The 27,451-nt window shown below is 37.3% G+C and overlaps 1 protein-coding gene across 2 annotated transcripts in view; it reads left to right on the top strand.

The window, feature by feature from the left end:
- The window catches only part of Frmpd4 (FERM and PDZ domain containing 4), a 309,408-nt gene that overhangs the window by 261,690 nt on the left and 20,267 nt on the right, over positions 1-27,451 (top strand). For both annotated transcript variants that reach the window (XM_048335948.1, XM_048335949.1), the window contains 5 exons: positions 9,676-9,721; positions 14,640-14,744; positions 15,911-16,018; positions 19,916-20,047; positions 22,087-22,206. In XM_048335948.1, the coding sequence (XP_048191905.1) occupies positions 9,676-9,721; positions 14,640-14,744; positions 15,911-16,018; positions 19,916-20,047; positions 22,087-22,206 (511 nt within the window). The remainder of the gene's footprint in view (positions 1-9,675; positions 9,722-14,639; positions 14,745-15,910; positions 16,019-19,915; positions 20,048-22,086; positions 22,207-27,451) is intronic.

The raw sequence follows: 27,451 nt of genomic DNA, 5'->3' as shown, positions 1-27,451 counted from the left end.
GAATAAGAATGGAGTTATAACTTAGCTATTAAGAGTAAGAGAAGAGATAGAATAAGGAAGATGGGAGAGAGGGAATGGGATGTGATGATTGCATGTATAGGTACATAATTCAGTTGTGGAGAAGTGTGACAACACTAGGAATTACAAAGGAATAGAAAAAGTAAAAGTAATACAGTAAAGAAAGGGAAAGTAAAACGTGTTAATGGCGTATGCTAGTAACAATGACTGCCAGCTGACTCTATCAGCAAATATGATCTATCTTTCTAGTCTGTTTGTAGCCCAAGACCTTGTTTAAATAGATATAGCTCAGGGCTAGGAATATGGCCTAGTGGTAAAGTGCTCATCTCGTATACATGAAGCCCTGGGTTCGATTCCTCAGCACTACATATATAGAAAAAGCTGGAAGTGGTGCTGTAGCTCAAGTGGTAGAATGCTAGCCTTGAACAAAAAGAAGCCAGGGACAGTGCTCAGGCCCTGAGTTCAAGCCCCAGGACTGGCAAAAACAAAACAAAACAAATAGGTATACCTCAGCTAGTGTGTGGCGGGGGGGGAAGGGATAGAGAGAGAGCACTGTTTCTCCTGATACTCATACTTCTCCCTGAACCATTTATGCTGTGTGTGACCTGGTGGAATCCCAGGCATAAAATGAAATATTGGGGGGCTGGGAATATGGCCTGGTGGCAAGAGCGCTTGCCTCCTACACATGAAGCTCTTGGTTCGATTCCCCAGCACCACATATATGGAAAACGGCCAGAAGGGGCGCTGTAGCAGAGTGCTAGCCTTGAGCGGGAAGAAGCCAGGGACAGTGCTCAGGCCCTGAGTCCAAGACCCAGGACTGGCCAAAAAAAAAAAAAAAGAAAAAGAAAAAGAAATATTGGAAGTCCGTGTTGCTATTTCTTCCTTGAACCTCTTTTATTTGTGTGGTGGGATGGAGTAATTTCCATGATGCTGTTTTCATAAGCTTGATAGCACTTAATCACTGAAAAATTAGGTGTATTTTTTTCCTCTATTGTCTTAACTGGGTCTGTGTTTGGGGGTTGGACTAAAGCAGCACTCATAGGTGCTCCTTACAACACTTGGCTTGCCCTGAACAGAGGGGTATACATGCCAGGCTGGTCCTGATTCTTCCTTTTCCCCAAGGCAAGCTTGCTATTCTCCATTCAGTTATACTAGTGCCCTGCTGTTTCTCCAGTGTGACTCTTACCAGGAGGGAACTGGAAAAGGAAGAAAAAAAAACAAAAGCGAAAAAATATGTATAAAAATTATGTCTATAGTGCAACATTGCCTCAAGAGGCTTTTCCATTCCAGGCTCTGACTATATTATTTCTTCTTTACTTTAAAAGTTTAAGATTTGTCAATGTTGATTTCCACTTGTCTCTATCTGCCTATACTTTTTCTGATGTCTATGCCTAATTGAGCCTCTTCCGTAAGCCACTTACCTGTAGTTTGTCTGTGGACACACAGGAATGGCAGTTGTCAACTATTCGCTATTTTCCCCAGAGCTATTTTTTCTTTTAACAAAAGGAAGACAGAGAAGAGAGGAGGAAGAAGAGGGAGAGGGAGAGGGAGAGGAGGGAGAAGGGAAGGGGAGGGGATGAGAGAGAAGAGAAGGAAAGAGAAGGAAAGAGAAAGAAAGAAAGAAAGAAAGAAAGAAAGAAAGAAAGAAAGAAAGAAAGAAAGAAAGAAAGAAAGAAAGAAAGAAAGAAAGAAAGAAAGAAAGAAAGAAAGAGAAAGAAAGAAAGAAAGAAAAAGAAAGAAAGAAAGGAAGGAAGGAAGGAAGGAAGGAAGGAAGGAAGGAAGGAAGGAAGGAAGAAAGAAAGAAAGAAAGAAAGAGAAAAAAGAATCCAAAATCTTCCCATCCTTTATAATAATCTACTGCTATACACCAAGTATACACAATGGCTTGGTGAAACAAGTCATTGTCTGTCATGGTTCTATAAGTGATGTCATCTTATCTAGATGGTTCTCACCAGGGTCCTCATTTGGCTTCCTTTAAATGGCAGCTATGGTTGGAGCAAGCTGAAGGCTTTATTTGGCTTGACAGCCATTTATATGTTGTTACTGAAACTTGGAAAGGGGACATAGCTGAGGCTGGCCAAAAGTCTCTGTCTTCGCTCTGCTTCATCACATGTCATGTGGTGCTCAGTGTTGTTGGAATTCTTATATGATAGCTGGCTTTCCTTAAGTTGGCATTTCAAGGATACTACAAGGCTTCTAGAACTCTTCTGACCAAAGCTTAGAAGTCATTCATTGTCACTCATACAATATTCTGATGACCAATATTGAATCAAAGTCTGATCAAAATTCAAAGGAAAGAGACTACAGGAAGGTATGAAATCCTAGTGGTTTGGACAAGTTGAGGAACTTCTATGGACCCTTTATATATCACAAATGGAAATGAGTAATAGCAATCATCTAGTTCTTCAAGATAAACTCTTTAGCATGTGGGTTAATAAGGATCTTTCCTGAGATTCTCTTTACTTCTTCCTTTAGCTATTGAACTGATGGTCTTTTTGATTAGTAATGTCACTATTCAATCAAGGATAAAAATGATTGTGGAAGAGACATTGCAGAATTAATACAAACAAAGCGAATGTTACTACACAAGTGGACTCTTTAATGCATATCTTCTATGTCTCCCTTTGATGACTATGGCATCATTTTGTCCATTTTCTTTCACGACATCTCCTAAATGTAACTGAGAATAACAATCAAATTCCTTTTCCTTGAAAGTATTAGACTAGCAACAGGCAGAGTGTAAATATTTCATCTAGTCCAGGACAGATCACACTTAGCCATAATATGTTGACCTTTTCTGAATGTTTGGTCTTTTGCTGGACATTTCCATTCTCCAACTAATGGATTCAGTACCTGTTAGGGATTGAATCAGCAGATAATTACAATCTCTATTCAAGTGTTGCAAAGGTCAACTACATGAAACATTTAACCTCATTTCAAGTGTAGTCCTGTGGTGACTTTTCTGCAACTGCAGAGCCACCCCCCAGCTTTGCCAGAGATCCACTAAACTGACACTATGTTATGGCTGGTTATCAGGTCAGAAAAATCTTGATGTTCATTCCATATCTCTAAGTTCCAGTAGAAAAAGAAAATGGAAAGCAAGCAAGTGACTTCATTGCAAAATTTCCAGGGAGGAAAGATCCTTCTGAGGAGTCATCAGAGAAATACTATTAATAAATCTTAGCATGTTGAAAATTTTAAATGCTGTTTTTAATTATTTTAAATGCTGTTAATTATTTTCATTAACAGGGATGCCCAACAGCATAGAGGTTAAGGGCTGAGTGTATTAGCTTGCAGAAAGTAATGCTGTTGTAACCTCTTTGAAGAACTCTGAAGTGCCAGAAGAGTCTCATGTGTGCACATACTTACCTTGAAGTGAGAGTGCAAACATCCTTGCACTGTGACTTGCTACCTTTCTTTCTAAATAAAAATATGACATAGCAATGCCATAACTCATGTTAGAATTCCATTTTACAATTTACAGTATCTGTTTATTGACATCCCTAAATTAACTCTTTGCCATTTAAAATGTAATCTTTCAGATTATACAAACTGATGACTTCCACTTGTAGATTTGAAATTCTAGGAGGCGAGCACTTTACCACTAGGCCATATTCCCAGCCCTGATATAAAAGTTTATAATGAACCACTTTGGACACAATTTTAAAGTAAGATTCTTACAGTTTGACATAAGGCATATTCCTACCATTACATTATCATCTGTTTTGTTTTGCTTCATTTTTGTTGTTTTATATATCATTACATTTTCCTGCTATCGCAGGAAATCTCAATATCATTCAGCACTGTTAAATTTCTATCCATCTCTGAATTGATTACAGGATCTAGTTGGTTGTTCTCAGAGGTTAATACATAATAACACATGCTAATGTGATTATATAATGCAGCATTAAACTGGTTTAAATGTAAAATAGGGAACGCAGTTAAGAACAGGGCACCAAACTATACTACTGTAAGAAACAAAGAACATCGACTTTAGCCTCATTGTTAGAAGGGGTTTCAGGTTGGAGAAGCAGCTCAGCCTAGTGTGAGCAAGTCCCTGGGTTTGAACCTCAGTTCCACGCCTGGAAAAATAAGGTGCTTTAGTACAGAAAATTGTACCTTATTAAAATATGAGACTCTTCACATAGTTTACTTACATCATCCAAATCACATCCACTGGAATCATTCAGGGGGTTGTAATATTATGCATGGCCTACAGCCACTCACACTAGGTATCCCAAATATGTTTCAGGAAATTCACCATCTTGAAAGGACAAGATTTGTATCCAAGAGACTGATAAAGAAGAATTGAAGGCTGTGTGTGTGTGTTTGTGTGTGTGTTTGTGTGTGTGTGTGTGTGTGTGTGTGTGTACGTGCCGGTGCGCATGCTGGTCCCAGGACTTGAACATGGTCGAAGTTCCTTGAGTTCTGTGCTCAAGGCTACTGCTTTACCACTTGAGAAAGAGCTCCATTTCTGGATTTTTAGTGTTTTCTTTGAGATAAGAATTTCAAGGACTTTCCTGCACAGGCTGGCTTTGAAACATGATCCGCAGCTCTCAGCCTCCTTAACAGCTAGGATTACAATTGAGAGCCCAGTGCTCAGTTGGAAGGCAGTTTTGACAGGAGTTTTCTAGAGTAGGTTAGACTGTGTTTTCCCCAGCAGATCAATACTGAAATCAGTAAATAAAATGAAGGGTTTTTGTTTTTTTTTTCAAGGATAGGGATGAAATCCAGGAATTTTCTGTGCTAGGCAAGTGCTCTGCCACTCAGCTACATCTCTGGCAGTAAAACAATGTTTTTAACAAACTCAACTATTTAAAAAAAAACAATGTCACTGAACTGTGCAATTACTCATGGAATTTATGTGGAATTTGTTATGAAATTCTTGTCTAAATTTGCCTCTAACTGGATTTTTAAAGCCTCTAGCTATTTTAAGCCTTCCTAAAAAGAGGTTATCTGCTGCTTCAATGTGGTTTCTTCCCCTCCTGATTCTCATCTTTCTGTTAAGGCTATTTTGAAATGAATTACATCAAATTTTCCCTAGAATATTAGTATTTTAAAGTTTAAGGGATCCAACATATTATAGAGTTAATATTTCTTGTTTGATCCTTCTATTAAATGATTATTATTTAGAGAATGTATAAGAAAAGCAAATCCTGCATTCTACTGGTAAATATCATTTCAGAACATCACATTTCAATTTTATAACTTCATTCCATATATTTTAAAATTAAAATCAATGTAGATTATATTGTAGGAAATTTTGAAAGCGTTGCTATAGACTCAAAAACTTTAAAAATAGTAGATATATGTTAAAAATGCTTCTTATTTCACATTAACAAGGCATGCAGAACAATGATAAATCGAAGTTACTGGCAGGAAAATAATTTTGTATAAAGTGAAGTCATAGAAACTATATTTGAATTACATATAGGTTTCTTTGTTAAAAGCACCTGTTTATTGATGTAGCAGGAAGTATAGGAGAGATCTTAAGTATTCCTGCTTCTTTGTTTTTGTACGTTTGTTTATTGCTCTCTCTTTTAGGATTGATGGGGCTTGTGACTTGCTACTAAACAATAGTATATTGCAGAAGTTATAGGTTGCTACTTCGTTGATTATGTTGCATAACATTGTGACTTTAATTATGCCAAATGAACTACAGAAATTTTTACTGGCTTTTCAGTGTGATTAAATTATTGGTAGAGGAGATTGTCTTAGAAGTCTAGGCCAACCTTATGTAATTGCAAGGCAAGATGAAGGGAAGAGTCAAGAAGAGTTTTGAAAATTGTGTACTACTGATTAAGAAGGTGGATGGATTGAGAGACAAAGGATAAAAAGACAAATGACTGCGAAAGCAATACCATTGCAAAACCATTTGGTATAAACCAACTGAACAACTCATGGGGGGAGAGGGGAAAGGGGAGGAAGGAATGAGGGAGGAAGTAATAAATAGTATAAGAAATGTAACCATGGCCTAACATATGAAACTGTAACCCCTCTGTACATCACTTTGACAATAAATTATTATTTTTTAAAAGGTGGATGGAGCTATACATGAAGGAAAACCAGGCATACACAAGGAGTCAAAAAAGGCTCTAGAATGAATGTCCTTCTAATAGCATCCCAATTTCAGCAAAACCCAACTTAGATTTCTGACTTTCAGAAACATTAGGGATTTTATAAATTGTTAGCCCCTAACTTTGTCATAATTTGTTAGAGCAGCTATAGGAAGGCAATACCCTACCTATGCTTGTCGGCATCATAAGATAAAGAGTAAGAGTCTTTCCCCAGAGACTCATTTGCTCCTAAAAGCTATTGCACTAGATCTATGAAGATCAGCTTTGCTTTACAGAAGTGAACACATCAATATGTGCAACTGATCGTTGTTAGAGAGAAAATTCGCACTTGCCTCAGCCTTATGGGCCGTCCATTTTCTTGTCCATTCTGTCTCATGATTTGCTTTGGTCTTTATGTCTTATCTTGCACTTGTCTTTTCATTGTTTCTTCTTGAGGTTTTATCTCATTTATTCAATGATTGTTTGACTTCCAGACCATCTAAGTAAAGAGAAGTTGGAAATAAATATAGCAAGTTTATCTCAGAGGGTGTAATTGCTGTTTTCTCCCATTGTTCATTTAAAAAAGCTCCCTGAGACCAGTTCTAGTCCAAAGTTTCAGGGAAGTGCCACAAATGTCTTTCTAAAAAGTTCAAAAAAAATTTCTAGACAAGTGTACATTTGTCATGACAATTTGTAATCTGTAATGAAAATGCTCAATTGAGCCAGGTTGGTGGTACATACCTCTAACCCAGCGAGGTAGAAGGGAAAGCCAGAGAGACTGCAGAGAAGCATTGGGTTCAGTTACAAACACTACAAAAAAATAATACTAAATCTAGAAATTAAATGTTCACCTGCCATGTAATAATTTAATTCCAAACTCCATAAACTCTCTTGCACCTATTTCAGTTCTGGAAAACATGCTGTGGGTTAGCTAGCATTGTTAAGGTTTTCTCTATTTCCTAACTTTTCTTCTCTGGCTTTATCTCCTTCCAAATAGAAATAGGGTTATGATGATGGGAAGAAAAGCAGGAAATTTCTCATTTGATTGACACTAGTAGAATCCCTACATTGTTTTCCATTGTCTATGGAAGATAATGATCATTGGCTCTCTCTTGTGAGTGCTTTTGTGCATTCCTGGAAGATTTCTCTATGGAGTTGTTCCAATTGGAACCTCCTTCAGTGAGGAAGGACCAAGGGCTGGCTGTACACAATGCCTTTCATTTTCTACATTATTCTGCAAAGGCCCTCTTACCCCTAGAAGAAACACAGTTGATTAGTAGACCTTCATAAATTGATCCCAGAACAACATTTTTACTGCATCTCACACACCTTATCCCAGGAGTTACATATTTTGCATGTCTCAGTGGAAGGTAGTTTTACATGGGTTTGTGCTAATTCTGTCATCCTCTCCATTTTCCCTTTCCTGATTTTAATTAAATCCTGAGTCAGACCTCATGGTGAGTAAGTAATGGGTTAATATTCCAAACTCTATTTTCCAGCACCTGTGACGGTCCTACAGTGCTCTTCTCTAGCATGTGGAGATGACTGACATCTATTGGCATGGGACACCAGCTGAAACTGTCTAAATCCATCTTGGCATCCTATAACATGAACACATATGGCTTTGATCTGTTTTTCTTCCTAGGATTGGGTTAAGAATCCTGAGGGATCTGTAGCACTACAGAATTTAATTCTTCTTGTCTGGCAGGTGATGATTAAGTACTTACAGATGAGAGAAAACAGAAGTAAAAATCTCTTTCCCAGAATGATGATAGAGATCATGCTTAGATATTTTACATCAATTATTTTATTGCTAATGTAGCAGTGAGCAATCATCCCTCAGTAATGGTGAAAATCAAGATGGTTCAAGGACTCCTGATCCTGAACTCTGATACTCCCATTATATGTTCTTAGTCTCTGTGTCTCTTCTGATTCCAGAGAGAAAAATCTGGTGCATTCCAAAGTTCAAGTCCAATCAGCTATAGCCATAGGATGATTTCCCTGGTCCCTTGCCTACTACTGAGGACTCACAGAACAAATTTGGACACAATAAGACAGATAGAACATATAGGGCCACTGAAATGACTATAATACTCATGTTTTCGCCTTTTCATATGATCTCATTGGATTGTACTGTTATGCTACCTACTGAAGTAACCAGGTTTTCTACCAGACTGGACAACTGAGAGGTTGTGGGAGCAACTGTACCCCTGCCCCAACAGCGTTATCATACTACGTGTTCTGGTTATTCTTGAAGTTATAGTTTCTTTTCTTGTTCCATAGATCTCCTTCCTCAATTCCTATCTCAAGGCCCTTGTGCACTTGTGTTCTCAGTACATCATGGTTTAAGCAGCCAGGATGAGTGGGCTCTGTCACTGATCATTTAGTGAGTGAAATGTGATTTGTAGTGGTTTCTTTGAGAAGCAGAGATACAATAGATTCTCTTCACCTTACTCATTTTTGAGTGATAATTCTTTAACCAAGTGTTTTGTTACAACCTAAAGTAGAAAATACCAGCTTTTCTTCACCAAGATGGCAACTAATTATCACTTATAATTCAAATGCAGCAGAGACAAGAAAGAGGAAACATATTATAGCTGATAATATGATCTTTCTCATGGTTTTGAGTCATTTGAAAGGTTGAGATATTTGGAGGAAATGAAATAAATCATTCTATTTCATTGTTCTGCTTTAGCCCTGAAATATTCCTTTTTGTGAGCAATATCTCCCTATTGATGCCTGTGTGAAATACTTACTATCTCAGGGTTCTAGACATTGGACTTAGAAAACTGCATTGTGGGAATTGATTTGATTTGAGATGCTGTTATTACATAAACAACCTCTAATGATAGTCTACTTTCATATTCCCCTGAGAATACAATGATGTTCTGTGAATTCATAGGATTGTTTTAAATTCTTTCCACTTACAGATAACTGTAGAGTCATTTCTAAGTATCAAAAAAGTAGGCTGAAGGAAAATCAGAAGAGGATGATCAATTTTGAGAGCAGCAGCAGCAAAAAAAAAAAAAAAAGTAGACTGCCAGTCACTGGTGGCTCACATTTGTAATCCTAGCAACTTAGAAGACTGATATCTGAGGACCACAGTTTGAAACCAGTCTAGTCAGGAAAGTTCACGGGACTCCCCAATTAACCACCAAAAAGCTGGAAGTGGAGCTGTGCCTCAAGTAGTAAAGCACTAGCCTTTACCTAAAGAGCTCAGGGACTGGGACCCGGCCCTGAGTTCATCCCCCAGGCCAGCAAAGAAAATAAATAGTGTAGAGATTGAGGTTGTGCTTCTAAACTCATTCTTCCCTCCCCTATTTTATTTCAAGGCCCTGTTGCTTAATGATACAGATAAAAATTACCCAATAGAAACCATCTAGGAAGCATTCAATTAGACAGTTTGTTGCTATCAGGAAACACTTGAATTTGGGTTCCTTTGTATGTGAAAGCCCTTTTCTCAACTGCTTGATTTATTCTGCTCTTTGAGCCCAAAGAATGTTCAGTTACACATCATATATTTCCTTTTGAAAGAAAACTGTCACCTTTTGAGTCCAGCTTCTGTGCATTTTGTAAATATGTTTGTTTTTCTCTCTTACAGAAGCTGCAAAGAATCGATACTCCTCACTGTCATTCAGCCTTACCCTGTAAGTGTTCTGTGAGTAAAAGTACCATGGAATTATCTCTGCCTTCTAGCCTCTTGTACCCAATCCATTAAAGCCGCGATTATGAGTAACAGCAGAAAAAGAAAAACATTAATTTACATTCATGGTTAAACTATCTTATTTGTGCCAGGTACTAGTGGCTCATGTCTGTAATTCTATTCAAGAAGCTGACATCTGAGGATCACAGTTTGAAGCCAGATTATACAGACCAATTAGAGCCTCGTATTCACAATTAGCAAAAAACATACCAGACATGGAGATGTGGCTGCAAGTTCAAAACCTTTCATATCAATTTTAGGAATTAATCTCATTGCTGAATGCTAGTAGTTGTTCCATGTCTATAATCGTACATTACTCAGGAAGCTGAGTTCTGAGGATCAGAGTTTGAAGCCAGTTGGGGCAAACAAAATCAAGAAGCTCTTATCTCCAATTAACCAGCAAGAAGTATGGGAGTGGAGGTAGACTCAAATGGTAGAGTATCAGAAGTGAGCAAAAACACTGAGTGAGAACAGTGTCCTGAGTTCAAGCCCCCGTATCAGCAAATATACACAAAAGAAAGAAAAAGGAAATTGCTCTTATCTATAAACTTTTTCAAATTATGTTCTAATGACATCTAAGAGCCTCTAGAAGCATTAGGAACATGTCATACTTTATTGTGGCCATCTTCACAGCAGCAAATTTGGAAGGAGTTCCAAGGGTTGATTGGGTACTTACTTAGCTTAAAATTACAGCAGAATCTGATTATCCTAAATGGCAATTATTCATCATTACAGGATATAAAATACCTGTGATCATCAACTATGCTTGCTATGATTTAGTTACCAGTTCTCTGAATGATACACATTGTACTGGGTTTTGAACTCAGGGCCTTGTGGTTGTTGGACAAGCACATTCTGACTTGAGCTAGGTACCCATCCCTTTTAGTTTCTGGTTATTTTCCAAATCATAATTCTTAAATCATTATCTTTAAGTAGTTTCACAAAGAGGTTTCATATCAACAATTCAGTTTATGAGTACAATGCATTTACAATGAGTACAATGTTGCTTTCTAAATGAAGTCTCACTTTATATTAGGCCCGGGAGGACCTGGACCTAGATGTTCCTATTTCTGCTTCCCATATAGCATGGATGCCATCCTAGGTATGATGTACATCATTAGAGTAGCAAAGACCAAAATGAATTAAAACTATATGACTAAAAAAAGTTATGACTAGTTCATGCTGTCCCACCCACCAGTAACTATGGACAGTGGAGTTAACAATTGCTTTGTTGATTCTCATTAAACACCCTTTAGACTTGGAGACTATATTTTTATTATCAAAAGGGTTTTTTTTCTGGTCCTGGAGATTGAACTCTGGGCCTAGGCACTACCCCTGAGCTTCTTTTGCTGAATGCTAACACTCTGCCACTTGAGCTACAGGGCCACTTCTGGCTTTTTCTGATTAGTTAATTGGAGATAAGAGTCTCATAGACTTTCCTGGCCTGGCTGGCTTTGAACCATGATCTCAGCCTCTTGAGTAGCTAGGATGACAGGCATGACCCACTGGCACCTGGCCAAAAGTAATTTTTAAAATGAAAGTTAACTACATGAAACAATCACCAACCCTAAACAAGAAAAATATAGTAGTAGATTCTTAAACTTTTATCCCAAGTTTGGTGACTTCAAATTATATCTACAGTAAATTTTACTTAGCAGCCTTATTTATCAACTTTCTTAGTCATCCTACATTTCCATGTTTCTCAGAAGAACATGCTAAATAAATCTGGTAATAAGACTACAAAAGTGTATAGGCTATAGTTTCAGAAATAAGATATATCTATCTCTAACATTTGAAGTTCTGCTTTATATGATCACTTACTTTATGTCCTATCTTTCCCAGTTTTTGCATAACTGAGACCAAAATACCTGAGAGAACAACCAATAGGAGGCAAGTTTTATGTGGGGTCATGGTTTCAGAGATTTCAGTACACAATCCTTGGTTTTTGTTCCCTATGGCCCCATGTTGGGACAGAATATCGTGGCAGCAAGAAAATATGGAAGAGGAAGCTGTTCTCCCCATGGTGGACAGGAAAGAGAGAGGAATGGACTGAGGGCCATGTAAATCCTTCAAAGATACATCCTCAGTGACCCACTTTCTCTAGCTAGGACTATACTCCCAAAGTTTTCACCAACTCCCAAAATAGCACTTGGGGACCACGTATTTGACACATAAGCCTATGGTGGAGATTCATATTCAAATCATTATATGGACAAATCACTCTAAGTATTTCTGTGACTCCTGGGAACATAACTGCATTCTAAGATTATATCAAATGATAGACATCCCAAATGTAAATTATGTTAAGTATACTTTTTTTACTAAGGCAAAGAATTATGTAAAACATTCTTGAAAATAAACATGGTAAAGTATTAAATTGAAAAACTACTGTGTATAAAGGAGTAAAAGTTTAGTATGTTTGCCCCTGATTGCAAGTGTAATATTTAATTCTCAAGCAATGCTGGAGATATAGGGCGTACATTGAAACATTTCATCTAATTAACAGTGTCTATTCTGGGGAACTTTATTACAGCCACTTCACTTGTGCTAAACTCATTGTGCCAATGTAAATACTGTCTACTTAAAATCATTAAGGGAGAATAATGTTTTCCCTTCAGCTAAAAAAAAAATGGCATATCAGAAGCAAATGAACTTACCACTGTATGATTTTCCCATTAATCATCACTAAACTTGGCCTATAATTACACAGATACTGATGAGAACACCACTGTCACACCACTTCAGTGCTGCAATAGGACCTCCAAAATTTGCAGTGAGCATATTTGGATCTTTTTTGAGGAGCAGCTCTTCAGAATTCTTTTGGATTTTTTTTTTTTTTGTAAAAGGACAGCCATTCTCTTAAAATACCTTATATACATGGATGAACTGAAACCCTGAAAGGCAAATTACTATCTTCCCTACTATTTAGAATGCTGCTCATAGCTATGTTTGGGAAAGATGTGCAAGGAAATTTCAGAAATAACAGGATTCTGAGCCATACATGGTAGCACATGCCTATACTCTTGGCATTGATGAGGTTGAGGCAGGAGAATTGTGAATTTCAGACAGGCTTAGACAACATAGCAAAATTCTATGTAAAGAGACAGACAGACAGACAGAGGGACAGAGCCATTTGAAAGTACACAATTAAGTGGCATTAAGTGCATTCACAAAGTTGTACAATTATCATCATTTATAGTTTCCAAAAGAAAACTGTGTTAAGCAGTCACTACCCATTCTCTCTACTCCTGAAAACTACTAATGTACTTTCTGTCCCACTATTTCACATAAATAGAATCCCACTTTAATATGGTCTTTTATGTCACTTCATTCACTTAGTTTCATGGTTTCAAGGTACATTGGTGCCCTTTTGTATTTTTACCTTTTCTGTTTTGCCTTGAACTGAAGACATACCATTCTTGCTTGGATTTCTTCCTCACATCTGGTATTCTATCACTTAAGCCATGCTTCAAGTCTGGCATTTTGCCAGTTAATTGGAAATGGATTCTTGCGGACTTTTCTCCTCCAACTATCCTCAAAATTCAGTCCTCAGAGTCAGCTTCCTGAGTAACTAGGATTATAGGCATGAGCCTCTGGTACCCTGCTTGCTTTATTACTTTTCATTGTTGAACAATATTCTATTATATGGATATACCACATTTTTTATCCATTCTACCATACTATTTCTTAATTTACTGAAAGACTGACAATTGCATTTTATTTCTTTAACTTCATATACAATATATGAATCACCCTAATTGGCTTTTACACCTTGAGATTAATGTAACACACAAAAGGTTAAGCAACTGTTGATTTGAGTCAATTACTACAATTTATTATACAGCAGTCTCAGTATCTTAGCAGTATAGCACACATGTGCATGCATGCACACACACACACATACACAAACACACACTTTAGTCTCAACACTAGCCAATTTTCAGGATTTGCTCATTTTAGTTCATGAACGAGTAATCATATGATTTGAACTAAATATCACTGTATTAGTTTCAACAAAGAATGCAGGTCTCTTTAGAGATGTGCAAATGAGTCTGGCAGCATAGTAGACATTACTAGATGCAAGTTCCCTTAGGCTTCATTGTAATTTCTCAGAGATATTTCTCAAAGTGACTTTGCCAAGGTCATGCAGCAAAGGCCCTCACTGAATCCCAACATGCTTCTAAGCAGGTTCTTCCATTGCACCTCTAATTTCTGAGGAAGAACTCTGCCTACCACTCCGCCCCTATTTGCACTAGACATAGTGCAAGGATCATAATGTCCAAAGACTCTATAAGATGCAAGAGAATGTGAAGTCATCTGTCAATTGCAAGTCAAGGGCTCTTCTCTGCCCTTCCCGCTAAGATCAGCACTCACAGGTTGACAACATGAAGCTGACACTCAGGTTGAAGATTCATAAAGCATGAGAGAAAGAGAGACAGAGAGAGCAAATAGGAAAATCAATCATTTCAGAAGTACCAGAAGCTCTTCTCCTCATTAAATGATGAATAATGATCAAATCATTACTAGATCTGACCACCCCCTCACCTTCTACTTAATGCTCATAGCTATGTTAGAAGCAGGGTTTATGTACTGCTATCATTTTAAATGATCCCTGGAAATGCTCTCCGTAAAAACATGGAACACAGCTTGTTGTTTTGGTCTAGTGATTAAATCAAACTTTACTGGTTTATGGCCATAGCAAAGTTTCAGTTATATCTGTCCTTGAGTTGGGCATGTACCAAATATTCTCCCTTTTCATAAAACAGTTGCATTTCTTTGAGGAAGAAAATGAGTAAGAACACTGTTACAAGTTTTGCATTTTGCTACCAATTGGCAAACAAAATGTCTTCTTTTCCTTCTAGTCTCCCAAATCAGCATTTATTAGTGCTGCAAAAAAGGCAAGATTAAAGTCCAATCCTGTCAAAGTACGCTTCTCTGAGGAAGTCATCATCAACGGCCAAGTGTCGGTAAGTTTATAGTCACCTGCCTTGTGATTCAGTCACAGAAGCAGAGGCTTTGTACTCAAGCAAAGACAGTAGTATTTCTAGAATGTTCAGTCTGGATGTGCTTGTTGGTTTTCACAAGTATATCAAATCTGAGGATCGTAAAGGACCTGACCCATCCTCAGGTTGTACCTCACTCAGTCTCCTCTAACACAGCCAGAACATGTGACAGTCAGTTTTTCCAAAACCATTTTCAGCATTACAGACCTCACTGCTTTGCAAAGGAGATTACACGATCTTGGAGTACTGACATTGCCTCATTCAGCTTAAATGAAATATGCCTCTTTGAAGCTTGTGCCTTTCTCTTTTCAACTAAGCATGGTTCTGTATGATAGCCATGTATATATTTTGAGAAAAGTATTCTGCTTCCTTGAGTTTTTTCTTACCTAAAAACTTATAATCTCTGAACTTATAAAAAAAAACATTTTCATAGAAAGTATGGCTATACTGTAGTTAGTTGATCTTCAAAGTGGAGAATGCAGTCATGAAGAGAATGTTTCATTTTCAGCTTTTTCCAAAGAAAACAGTAAAATGTTTTAGTTTAGGGGAAATTCTCATGCCGGGGACTAATATTTTTGGACCCTGAAAAATGCATCCAAATGAGTGCTTTTCTATTTCCCTGACTCATTGCTTATATCTTCCCTTGGTGTTGAAGCATGGCTATTCCTAAATAGGTTAAAACTAATTTCACAAAAATATTTTACATTGAAAATTTTTCATATTTATGACTCACTATCATGACCTTCACCAGCTACCCACAGTGTCATGTCACCCAACATCATTGTACTTCCTCATTCTGCTTACTTATTTTGTCCTACTTCATGAAAGTCTGTGCTTATGGTTCCAAACCCTGACACCTGGTTGCATAGGAATTACGTTTATGTTTTCCAATGGAAAATCTTGAGTTAGTAAAAAAAGCACATCTGACTTTTCTTGTGAGCCAATGTCTTTTGTTTGTATCAGGTGAGTTACTTGTAGCTGGGAAAGAATACAGTTAATGAACATCTTAACTCATAGCACCAAAGGAATGTCACTATGAGAATAATCTATAGACACGAGTTACTACTTCCAATAACAAAATTTTAATTTGACCTATGTCCACTGCCACCTTCTTTTCTGTTGTTAAACAGGAAACTGTTAAGGACAATTCACTTCTTTTTATGCCAAATGTTCTGAAAGTCTACCTGGAAAATGGGCAGACCAAATCTTTTCGCTTTGACTGCAGCACCTCTATAAAGGTAAGATTGTACACTAACCTCTGTGCCTGGCCATGACAAGATGCAGAGTTAAAAACACACTAAAAAGCCAGTATGGCAGCTCCTTCTTCTGAAGAATATCTTTATTTCTGCCATTATGTTGGTTTGTTCTATGTATGATTGTGTATGAATGCTTAAAATCAAATCAAAACCAAAAGCTTAAAGTAAGTAGGCTCTGCCCTTTTTATCCTCCCACAATACAATATGCTATGAGCAAAGAAACACTAGGGCTATTCATTGTAATGCAACTGCTGAGTAATTAAAATAGCATGCCTGTCACCAAGAAGGTTTGGCACCCTGCCCAAAGCCAGCATGATTTCTCAGCAGTGTCAGCCTGCAAGAAGATTAAGATGTTAGCTGTTAATTAAATATCTGCTACATTGGTGTCCAGCAAAAACAAGGAGTGGAATAATGTGAAGATAACATCTACTTTCACTTGCTGTAGCCACTTTCATGGAAATGACGCATCACAAGTTATAACTGAGGTATGCTTCTTTGGAGGGGTAGGGAATAAAGAACCATGAATTAAGTCTGTGATTTCAGAACCACAGGTGAGTTTTACATAATAGATATTGTAGCAAACTATATGTTTTTCCCCCCATGCTTCTTTTCTGGAAAAGAAAAGTACATTTTCTCTTTTTTTATTGGACAAAAAGTATGCTTAGAAATTGATTGCTCCCTAATGGTTCATCAGCCTAAAATAGGCTTCTTTCAAATAGCACTGTAAAAAAGATTTTATGGAGGTAAAAAATGTACCTAGTGATGATCTGTACAATAATCTATCAAGAGAATATCAACTCTGTGTTTAAAACTATCTATCAATAGTCAACCCCTAATTCTTGGGAATTGAAATTAATTGACATAGATCACACTTTTGTGAGCATTTCTGCAAAATCCCACTCACTGTGTGTGCTTGTCATCATGATACCCATAAGCAGTTCATTCCGAATTGAATTGTATATGTAGTAATTCAGCAGGCAGGAAAGTGGACAATATTTGTAGATTGATGTTGGAGCATTAAGTCATACTGAATCACCCCATGTGAAAAATTAACTTTCTTCATGCAAAGCTACTAAATATAAATGGTGGTAACTGACAAAGTCCTTTTCTTTACTTTTTCCTATTTAGTACAAATTTATGGTAAGATATTCATGTAAGTATTAATCAATTAACTTAGGGGACAGAAAACACTTCCTAGAAAGGACCAGAGAGTAAATATCTTAGTCTTTCGGAGCCATCTGATTCCTGTTGCAACTGCTAGGTTTCTGTTGTAGTTCTCGACTAGTGGGTTTGGGAAATCCTCAAAATCACCCTCACATGGGAATGCACTTGAAGAACTCCACAAATACATCAGTTTGTTACCCCCCACAGTTACAATTTCTTACATCAAAATATCAAATGACTGGGATCAGTAGTCAGTAGGCTGGATCCAGAAGAGACACTGGAGATCTTACAGTGAAAATCTACCAACCAAGGAGGGAGGTGTATCAACCAAGAAAGTTTGCCCAAGCCGTGGTGTTCATGATTTTTATTGGGGCTTGACTACATACACATAGTTGATTAACTGAATGGCTAACCTTATTGTCTAGCCCCTCTAGATTACAAGCTTAGATTGCATGACCCAAGGACCTCCCATAAGTCACATTGTTAGCATAGACTGGCCTGGCCCAGGAAAAAGCACTCCTATCAGGCAGGCTATTCCAAAGGCTTATTGAAGTGAGAAAGCTTTTTGCTACCAAGGGCCATGTGGATAGTTGTAACATCATCATATCAATATAGGCAGGTGGGCATGGGTAGCCAATGAGATGCATTCAACAAGTGTATGTGTCTACCCCTCTGTCTCATCATGTACCAAATGACTTTGGTCTTATATAGCCCACAGGACAATCCCTATCTGTCATAGGAGTTCCTGCACAAAAGTGAAAGCAAAAGGTCGCATCATTCTTTAGGCAAGGTAACACGGTATGTGAGTTCATGAGCATGGCTAGATTGGACCCATGGCCATGGTTTGTAGAACCAACCCATAGAACTACACTTTTGCAATGCTGGGGCACTGTGACCTTGAGTTCCATTAGACACAACCCATCTGAAGCTATAAGGAAGAGTGCAATACCTTTCTTCACAGAAAGAAATAAAAATACAAAAAAGTTCTGTTGTTAAGTCCCTCTGTCCTCTTTAATATAAGAACCCACACTACACTGAGTCTGATTTCCCCAAGGACTGCAGGTGACAATGAAAAGACAAGGAGCAATGGAAAGAGTTCACATTAAATTTAAGTCTCCTTATCTTGTTCCTAACTGCCTTATTAGCACAATAGATACTGGATGGTAGGCGTAAAATCGAAATAGTACAGTTATGAAAGGGATATGACACTGTTTAATAAAATTTGCCAGAACTCTTGCCACATAGTCACAATGGGGGAAAAAACCTATTCCTTATTAGTTTTCCAGTTGAGGAGAATGTTTATAAAGTACATGTCTCCACACAAAGGCTGGTTTTGTGTTCTCTTTCCTGAGTCTTGTATAAAAATAATAGAGCAGAGAATCTTTTATGAAATTGTATTTTTGTTGAATGATTTTTCTTCTAGAGGCTGGGTGGTTGATTTATATGGATTTTGTTTTAATGGGAAGCATAGAGAATATTCAAATAGCAAACAAGTCCATCAGAAGAAGTTTTGCCCACAATATTTTTCTACCTTGGGATCATTGAGATTCTGTACTGAATAATCCTTTGCTTGGGGTTGTCCTGTATAGTATGATAGTTAGCAGGATCAGTGGCCTTTCCAACTTCACTGTAGCAACCAAAAATGTATCCAGAAATTCTCTAGTATTCTATGGTACAACTCCTTTGAGAACCCCAACTCTGCAGGATTTTTAACATCTGGATATAAATTACTTTGAAGAGGAATCATTTATTACTTTTTGAGTGCATGAAAAGAAATGATTGAGGAGATTTGTTTTACATTGCAATAAATGTATTTGTGTATAGAATACCTTTCTGATTATGAATGCTTAATCCTATAAAAGATTACTGACAAAGCTTGCTCATTCCACTTTCCCAGGAGATATAATATAAATGTATATTATTATGCCACCATACCTCTGTGAGGAACAGTGTTGGAATAATTTTTTTCTATATATGAACATATTTAATTATTATATCCATTTCACAGCAGGTATTAATATCACCACCTCTTACAGATAGGGAAATAAAGACATTTCACGATTAAGTAACTTGCCTAGATTGTCCAGTTAATAAGCAGGAAAACTAGGATTCAAAACCAAAGTGTCTCTGGAGCTTTGCTACCATCCTATTCTTTCAAAAGGATGGCACATGGGCCACTCAGGTATTTCTGGGAAGAACCAGATAGAGAATACATCAGGGTTCATAGGTCAGTACTCAATTCTTTCAATGCAATGAGTAAAAGCATGTATAACCTATTCCCCAATAAAACTTTATTTACAAAACAAGTAGTGAGTTAGATTTGACATTCAAGCCATGTTGGGCCAGCCTCTGGAGAAGAGTATAAGTACTATATTTCCCCACCATATCGGTTAGAAAAATAGGATATCAGAGCTGACTGCCACACTATTAACAACCTATCTTATGTAAGACTGTCTGTAATAGGTAAGCTATTAAACAAACTGCTTAACTTGTCACCTCATAGAAAAGTTTGGGATGCCAGGGGAAAGGACAAGGAGAGGAAAGCCTAATTTCTGCATTTGTTGTCTTTTTGTAGCATGAAACTTCAGAATTGAGCAAAAGTATGCAATTTCGGGATATAAAACTTAAAATATTATACACTTTGCCATTGTGGTAGACTTTCACACAAAAGAAGCCTTCATTTTTATCTCATTATGCCAATGTTCCTTCTATAAGGATGTCATCTTAACCCTACAAGAGAAGCTCTCCATCAAGGGCATTGAACACTTCTCCCTCATGCTGGAGCAGAGGACAGAGGGAGCTGGAACCAAGCTGCTCTTGCTTCATGAACAGGAGACGCTAACTCAGGTTTGTATAATGAGCACCATTGGTAACGTTGCTGGTAAGAACAGTGCCCATGCCATCCCAGAATGCTCCTCCCACTAGACTTTTCAATGTGGCTGCTACCATGGCCCTCCCAACCCAGATACCATGCTGAATTTTCTACTGGCTTCAAAGTCCACTGGACACCTTAATGTGATGGTCTCTTTTATGTTGATCTTTCATAGAACATGAGTTGGTCTCTCAAACAATCCTGTCATTCAAAGACTCAGCGGCTACTTATTGGCAGCCACTGTCCCACCTGTGTTGATCTCTTGTCTCATAAAATCATTTCAAAACAGTTGTTTCTGAGATTTTGTACCTTAAACCAAAATCATTTTAGTGGTTTGAAATTCTGGATGCAAACTTAAAGACTATTTCAGGAAGCCTGAAATCTCTACCCCAGTCTTTCCCGCTATAAATATTTGATTTTCCAATGTGTCCCAGTTCCTGATTACCAAGATGACACCTCCATCTGTTCTCTGGGAAGACAAGCAGCCTGCTTGTTGCAGAATTCACTGTAGCACCCTTACTTGTCTCGTAATTCCACAGAAGCAGAGTCTTTGTCAAATGTTTAAGAGATTTCAACAAACCCCCTTCTACCAAGAGTTCATGGATGAGAACACTCTAGAGAAGGGGCATAAAGGGACATTGGGAGCTGATATATCAAGATACCACCAGATGGATGGAGGGTCATAAAGTACATTCACAGGGAAGGGCTTCTTGGCTGGTAATTAAAAGTTGACCTCCCACACATAGCTATTTGGTCTCACAGATATCCCAATGTAATAAATTAGGTAGTTGCAACATGTGTTTACTTCTATTCTTGCATCTGAACTTGAGTTACTATTTCTATTGAATTTAAATGTACATAGAAATATTTTAAATCACTTGTAGTGATTTATTAGTTTAACTTGGGTCAAAGCACACTTGCAAATGGATGTCTAATTTTATGTATTACTACTGGGAGACAAACCCTGATGTGCAAAATTCTACATGTGAAAGCTCAGTGTTTGCATTCCCAGAAGTAAACTTTTGCTTTCCTTAGAAGCAAAACATAAAGCCAAGATTTTCATATATGACATTTATTTGAAAGGAGATCTCGGAAAATTCTAGAAGAGTAATAGGGAAAAGAAGATGGGGAAAACTAGGAATCCAATAAAGAATGTCATCAACCAAGTGTCCACTGTGGGTAACTGAAGTTCAGTCCTATTGGGGAACTTTGACAGTGTAGATCACATGTCAAAGATATCCCAAGGTGAGACAGTGAAAAAATGTCCACCAACATTATATATGCATGCACTGGCAATGGGCTGTACCTGAAAGCCCTTATTCTCTGGTCATTAAGGTTTGTCTTAGGCTTTCAGATGCTCACAGATACTTGCAGTAAGTAGCATTCAGCCTGTGGAAATAAGGGCCTACACATTGTGGGGAGAATTACTATGAGTCCAATGAGAGCCCCTCCAACTTTATTTCTCCCTTTCTGTTTTAGCTCCCAACTTCTATCTACTACATAGGCTTTACAGGAAATTCATGCTGATTTAGTTACACAGAATCTTTAAAAATTTCCACTGGTGGTAGATAATGAAATCTTAAGAACACTGATTCAAATATACTGAAACAAATGGGCTAAGTACCCTGCAAATCAATGCGATACAATTGTTACACTTTCTGACCAGGATAGAATTGATGTATTGTGAATACCTGTATGAATCTTGATGACCCTATAGTGGATTTCATGTCTCTTTTCCCAACCTACTTCCCTATGTCCCTTATTGTCCTTTCATGGAAGCATTCATTAATAAGTCCCTTGCATACAACAAGCCCTTATATCAGCATCTGCTTGTAGAGTATCTAAACTAAGTCACAAGGTGATGTTCAGTCTTCAAGAACTGAGTACCTGTGACAAACACTAAAAGAACTTTCACTGCTTCCTACTCTTCTTGGTATCCAAAGAAAGTAGAGTATGTTTCTGTGATGTCCAGACAGAACTAAAATTTCTTTGGGTGATGGGTCTGCTCTTTCAGGTGACACAGAGGCCTAGCTCCCATAAGATGAGGTGTCTTTTCCGAATAAGCTTTGTCCCAAAGGATCCAATTGACCTGCTGAGGAGAGATCCAGTTGCTTTTGAATATCTGTATGTTCAGGTAGGTGAACAAGTTGGCATGTTAAATATGAATGTAATAAGACACATTGATTTTTTCTTCCAAAATGCTCTAGTTAGGGATTCTCTTCCTTTCTACCCCATCTTAAGCTCAATGAATCATACAAAGAATATATAGTGTTATTTTTGCTTTTACATTTTATTTTGAAATAATTGTGTACTTCCAAAAAAGTTGCAAAAGTAATCATCTATCAGATTAATGTATTACTATACTTACATTATCTTTATTGTGAGTATGTACACCTGTCTTTCTCCACAAACACTTGCGCATGTGTTTTTTCTAAACCATGTGAAAGTTTCCATGTGTACTGCTCACAAATACACCCAGTATTTGTAATTAAAAGGATATTTTATATTAAATTTTTTATAATTAACAGTCAAGAAGTTTAACACATTCATTTCCTTATCTCATGTGTAGTCCAAATATTTCCATTTTACATTTGTTGTCCTGCCTCCTTAACTAGAGAATATTCCTCAGCCTTTCCTTGACTTTCATGCCCTTGAGTATTTTAAGGAGAATTGATTAGATATTTGGACAAGTCTCTTATTTGGTTTTCTCTTGTGTACATTAAGGTTATATACCTTCAAAAAATGATGAGTGTCTTTGTGTCTTTCCGAATGCATCTTATCTGAAGGTACATGATGGTAGCTTATTCTGTTCTTCCTAAAATTACTATTTTCCTTTTGTAATGAGTAAGTAATATATGGAGAGTCACGCTGAGACTCTTTTATTATCCTACACTTCATCAAACTTTCATGCACTAATTTTACTATTAATTGAATATTCTTATCTAAATCTATTACTATCATGATGGTTAAAAATAACATTATATCTTTTTCTTTTAGTAACTGGAATGAGGCAATAATAAGAATTTTCCCTTCTTCACTTCTTTATTTTTTCATTTGTTTGGTGCTTAGATTGTACTGAAATATTATAATATTCATTTTACTGGAAATAAAACTTTTCAAATGGTAATACTTTAAGAGAATAGTATCCTTTATAGACTGTCTGGTGTTTGATTCCCTGTTCCTCAAAATTAAGACTGGCAGGAATGGCTGTCTGACAGTTTGTCCCAAAGGAAATTTATTCAACTTAATAGTTAAGAAATGTTACTATATTTTTCTATAACTATAGCTTGGATAGCCAATACAATTCCATTAAGCAATCAGAACCCACTTACATAATGCTGAGGAATCTAGTAACACAACTACTGGAAGAGGCTGTAAAACTAAATGGTACCTTTCTACTCTTAGAAAAAGGGAGAGAAAATGTGGAGAAAAGACCAAAAACACATTACTTCTTTGACTGGGAATACCTTTATAAGGCAAAGATCATTGGAGTCATATATAAAAAAAAATTAAAAACTAATCAGAAGGAAAAAGAAAAGAAAACAAACTTGTGTTCCATCCACGTAGTTTTTACACTGATATTTGTTACATTTCAAAGCTTTTTTAAGGTTGGAGAGGACAAGAAGACAGAAAAGACATATAGACAAGCCAGATATTGAAAGTTAGGGATGCCGACATAAATTAAAGTGACAATAAGCTCTGGACATTAGGAATTAAGTCAGAGAAAAAACAAGATACTAGAACTTTCCAGTAGGAAAAGACCCTCAGGGAAAGACTCATTAAATTTTCCTCACCTCAGTTGTTTTTAGAGACTAATGTTTACAGTTCAATAGGTTGCTGAATGTTCATGCAAACAACCTGGAGTCATCAGGATGAGCTAAAACCTGTTTATCACGTATTTTTTAATGCATAAGATATTTTTCATCCCAAATTGTGAACTGTCACTTTCTCTAAATATTAAAAATTTGGCTAGCTATACACTTCACTTGTCAACAATGTCACTTGTCCCAACAAACCAGAGAACCTAGCTAGATTACACAGTGTGAAACCAAGAATCAGTTCTCCTCTGATTTGTTAGTATATGGTCCCCATGTTCATGGGGAAAACCACTTCAGTGTGTGGTCATTACACCCCCAGGGCGTGGCCATTACACCTAAGCCCATGTACTAGCTGACTAGTTCCAAATTGTTACAGATTAGTCCAGTAGTAGACAGGAAGATACATTTGTTTGTTTTGCATAATTACATACCCACACTGATAGCTGGACCCTACTTTAAAACCATTTGACTCTGGTTTAACCATTACAATACATTGCATTTATAAAAGAACAACATGATTGCGCTTGTCGCTTCGAGGGAAGGCGAAGAGTTCTACTAAACTCAGTTCTCTATAAGGTTGTATTTGCACAAATCTAACACAAAGACATGTTTCATATTTGAAAAACAACTCTTATGCCCAGGAGACTGGCCTCAGAACAGGAAAACCAGCCTGGAGATCTTTCCCAGGGACTGGTATTTCTGCTTTTCCTTATTGGTTGTTACGTAGGGAGTGGATTATCTACCTCTTCAAGAAGCAAGTAGCCAGAGGGGAAGATGGATAAGTATTCAGAGAAAGCAATAAAGACAAAAATAGAGTTACTATCATCTTATATATCCTCTACTGAGAATAGGAAATGAAATCTTTTTTTTTTTGCCTCAAACTCTACTTTGGAATGTCCATATCACAGAATGTGTCGTAAGTCTAAAATAACATATCTGTCTAAAATAAGTCAACAGGTTCACAAATGGTGTCCATAGGCCCAAGTTGATTTTAAAAGGTGTGGTGATATTAGCCTAGAAACAAAACAAATAAATGGAAACAATGTGAATCATGTTACAAAAGCAAAATCAATTTAACTTAGCAGGCTTCTAACGAAGGCAGTCTCCATTGAGTAGATGAACCATGCCAATGGAAACAAAATTTCAATAGTGATAATGCCTATTAATCTCCTTGTCATTTAATGGACCGTGAGGTCTTTACAGATTTTAGCATATATATTAACAGTATTAATAATTCATAATTATAATGGGCTATGCTGGCATTTTCCTATTCACTGTCTATTCAGGAAAAGATTGCTATACCAATTAGTAAACAGGATATGACCTATGATGCTCCAAAATGTTTGTAAACACTTCAAATCCTTTTACACTTGTAATAGGTTCATTAGAAATGAACTTTTGGTAGGCATAAATTGGAGCCTGTTAGTACTTCTATTTAGGGAAACAATGACCATCACTATCAAAGTGCATGTGTATTCAATAGTATATTTCAGAAAAACAAAAGCATGATTAATACCAAAAAATATACACATAATTCAGATTCCATACTAATTATCTAGGGCCAGTCCAGACTAATTAAGTGACTAATTGTCTTGTCAAAAACATTGCACAGAAGTCTGGTTAAATACAGGGTAAAACAAGAATGTGAAAAATGGTTCAAGCTACAACTTTTAAATGACCATGATGACTTGTGTTTGTACAACACCTTCCCATTTCGTACACATCTTTATAGTAATTTTATGACCTTGTAAGTTAGTTTTTACCTCTTAAGGTTTTCTTGAGAGTTCACTCATTTTGCAGAAAACAAAGTTGAAACTCAAGAGGGGTAAGATAGAATGAGTTAGGTCATTTGACAGAGTCTAGAATCAAACCTGGGGTTTGCCTGTAAATTCTATACAAAACAAACAAACAGAAAAACCTCTATTTCAAATCCATTACACAATAGCAGTCATTGAAGAATGTAGTTTCTCAAAAATAGATTCTATGCCCGGCATTGGTGGCTCGGACCTGTAATCCTAGCTACTCAAGAGGCTGTGATCAAGAATCAAGGTTAAAGCCAGGCCAGGCAGGAAAGTCCATGAGACTCTTTATTTCCAATGAACCATCAGAAAATTGGAAGAAGCATTGTACATCAAGTGGTAGAGCCTTGAGCTGAAGAGCTCAGGGACAGCACCCAGGCCCAGAGTTCAAGCCCCACGATTGAGAAAAACAAAACAAACAAAACCCAGATTCTATGCTTAGCACCCTGTCAAGTGACTTTGTGACCACCAACCCCTCATGTAATGGTTAAAATGAACTACTAGGCTGTTAAGTCCTTAAAGCCCATATAGACAAGTGTCTTTGTACTTGGAAATTAATGGGCATACCCATGTCTAGCAAAACAAAATGGCATCCTGAAATTGCTTTCAGAGGCTGTCCTAACTCACTCAGACCTCTCTATCTCCTGCTTACTGATAGATACTTCCTGGAAGGGATACAATGCATCCAGGGTTGTTTTGAGAGTTTTATAGGGTAACAAAGGTGAACAACCACATAGGGAAATTTGGGAAAGAAAAGGACTTCCCTCTTAGCAGTTAAAGCAACGAGCACAGAAGACACACACATCCATCACACGTGGTTCTACAGCAGGCCTTGCCCAGGGAGGACACAGCATGTGTTACATACGCAAATTTCACTACTATATGCAGAAGCCACACAGCAGTACATGACTCTATGTTTATAAAATCAAAAAATGTGAAATGATTAAAAATGGGCTTCTCTTGGAAGGGAGGCAGATCAAACATGATACTGGTTTCAATTTGAAAATCTTGAGAGAGAGGAAAAGAGGGATGAAAGTGGGAAAGAAGCATGCTAGACAGAGACTAAATATACTAGAGGCTAAGGACCCAGTTTCCCTTCTAAGACATCTACTATGTAGAATCTGCTTTAGCTTGGTAACATTCTCAAGCAACACTGAACCCCCTGCTTTCTTCCTAAAGAAGAATGGGTAACACCACTCTAAAACCAATCCCATGTGGTTATAGAGGATCTTAGCCTTGAGAGTATCCTCTCAGTCTTGGCTGAGCTGTTCTCAAATTTATAAGCTCAAGTTCAGCCTGGCAAGTGCCTAGGACTACAGGATCACAGCAAACTTGCCCTGTGTTCAATCATTCTTAAATTGAATCCTTAGATGTCTCCCTTGTATAGAGGACCAAACTAATGCTAAGAGCTATGGAAAAATTCCCACAGTGTTATGTATTTGAAGGATCAGACAATGACCATTACAATTACAGGAAGATTTTAATAGCTGTCCATTATAAAAGCTATCAATACCCTGAAGAAAGCATTCATACATCTCATCTAATTCTCAAGCTGTTCTAGTTATTTTTAATGAATCCCCATTGCACAGATGAGTAAACTACGACCAAGAGTCCAACTAAATGGTGTGAAGTTTTCCAATGCAGACAGCTATTGGATAAGCCATACACACAATCTCTTTCCTAATTTCTTCTTTCCTGATGCTGCAACGGAGGAGGAGGAGAAGAATGTTGGCAAGCACAGTAGTTAGCACTAAGAGTGCTT

The sequence above is a fragment of the Perognathus longimembris genome, chromosome 28 (genome assembly GCF_023159225.1).
Source record: "Perognathus longimembris pacificus isolate PPM17 chromosome 28, ASM2315922v1, whole genome shotgun sequence".
Classification (NCBI taxonomy): Eukaryota; Metazoa; Chordata; class Mammalia; order Rodentia; family Heteromyidae; genus Perognathus; species Perognathus longimembris.
This window is presented reverse-complemented; position numbering and strand designations above follow the sequence as displayed.